The following is a 1,589-nucleotide window of genomic DNA, read 5'->3' on the forward strand; positions in this document are numbered from 1 at the left end:
AACAAAAAAGCTCTTCGCCTCAGAATTCGCCCTACTCCGGAGGGGGACATCCACTTGAACAGCGCGGGGGGCCACCGCCACAGCACTTCAGGGATCCTCCCCCCCAAGGCTACGGCTACCCAAGAGGACCTCCGCCGCAAGGCCTTAGGGGACCCATTTCACAAGCCCCACGAAGACCCCCGCCACAAAATCCGAGAGAAACCTCGCCGCAGACTTTCAGGGGCCCTCAGACAACACATCCACGGGGACCTCAGCCGCCATATCCAAGCGTACCTCAGCCACCATATCCGCCGCAGACTTTTAGGGGTCCTCAGCCAACATATCCTAGGGTACCTCAGCCAACATATTCAAGGGAACCACAACCACCATATTCGAGGGGACCCCCTTCAGACAACCGTAACTACCCAACAGGACCCCATGCCCAAGGGCCCGGTTACGCGGGCTCTCCACGAAATACTGTGCCCTCAAATCGGGAACGTGCCCCCATGCCTCCGGGGTTCGGAAATTCACACGGTCACGTGAATGATATCAATGAAACCATTATTTAAGTCTTATACGCATTCTATGTCTCCAGGGGGATCCTATTATCTCTCCCTCCATTATTATTTCCTGCCCCTGGCAGAAATCACGTCTCCGGCCAGTTCTGTCATCCGAGGAACAGGGACAGGCCATTACATCAAAAGCCTCGAGACGCATCTGTTCACGTCGTCCTCCTGGCAGTTGCGTTGTGTTGGTTTGAGATCTGTTTTACTTCTTCCTTGCTTAGCATTCATAACATTTGTGGTGTTTCGGATTTTAGGACCTCTTCTCACTTTTTCCTTTTCCTTGCTTTGTTCTCGTGATATTTGGGTTTCGTATATTATGAACTCCTCTCGCTCTTCTACTTTTGATTTGTCATCATGTCATTCATGATGTTTCTGATTTTGATATCTCTATTCGCCTTTTCTCTTTCTCCCACTCCTTGTGATTCTTGTCCCCGCATTTTTATTCAGTCATTGCTCATCATCCTTTTGATTTTTTGGTAGCATATTCTTCGTTTGATTTTAGAATAAAACTCACATTGCTCTTTTCAAAGTGAATGTATGATTAAAACAAAACAAAAAATGATATATAGATAAAATACTTTTTAAAAATATTTTCCTTTTCCGGAAACCCTCTTCTTAAAGAATTAATAGGAATATATATGAAATTTCATAAAAAAAAAAAAAAAAAAAATGATTTCAATCCACTAATGTAATATTCTCATAATGATAACGATGTAATGGCGATCATGATGACGATATTAATAACAGCAATGATGACTATGATAATGATGATTATAATAACGACAAAGATTTTAGTAACAGAAATAACAATAGCATTAATGATGGCAATAACAATGCTACAGATAATAATCATAATAGCAATATGGAAAATAACAAAAACAATTATAATGATAACAATGACAATCATAATGCCCATACTAATGATTATAATAATACTAATGATAGTGATGCTGGTAATACCGATAGTGATTATAAAAATAATGTTAATGATAACAGTCATGATAATGATGAAAATAATGGTGATGATGATAATGGTAATATTAA

At 40.8% G+C, this 1,589-nt stretch overlaps 1 protein-coding gene across 1 annotated transcript in view; it reads left to right on the forward strand.

Moving 5' to 3' along the window:
• Positions 1–1,133, forward strand: part of LOC122253571 (uncharacterized) — a 37,550-nt gene extending 36,417 nt beyond the window's left edge. Inside the window, exon 6 of the mRNA XM_043016791.2 lies at positions 1–1,133. This exon is cut by the window's left edge and continues 387 nt beyond it. Within this exon, the coding sequence (XP_042872725.2) occupies positions 1–548 (548 nt within the window). The 3' untranslated portion in view covers positions 549–1,133.
• Positions 1,134–1,589: the final 456 nt, after the last annotated feature.

This window comes from Penaeus japonicus, unplaced genomic scaffold (assembly GCF_977035675.1).
Source record: "Penaeus japonicus unplaced genomic scaffold, GWHDUDI00000001_assembly GWHDUDI00000016, whole genome shotgun sequence".
Classification (NCBI taxonomy): domain Eukaryota; kingdom Metazoa; phylum Arthropoda; class Malacostraca; order Decapoda; family Penaeidae; genus Penaeus; species Penaeus japonicus.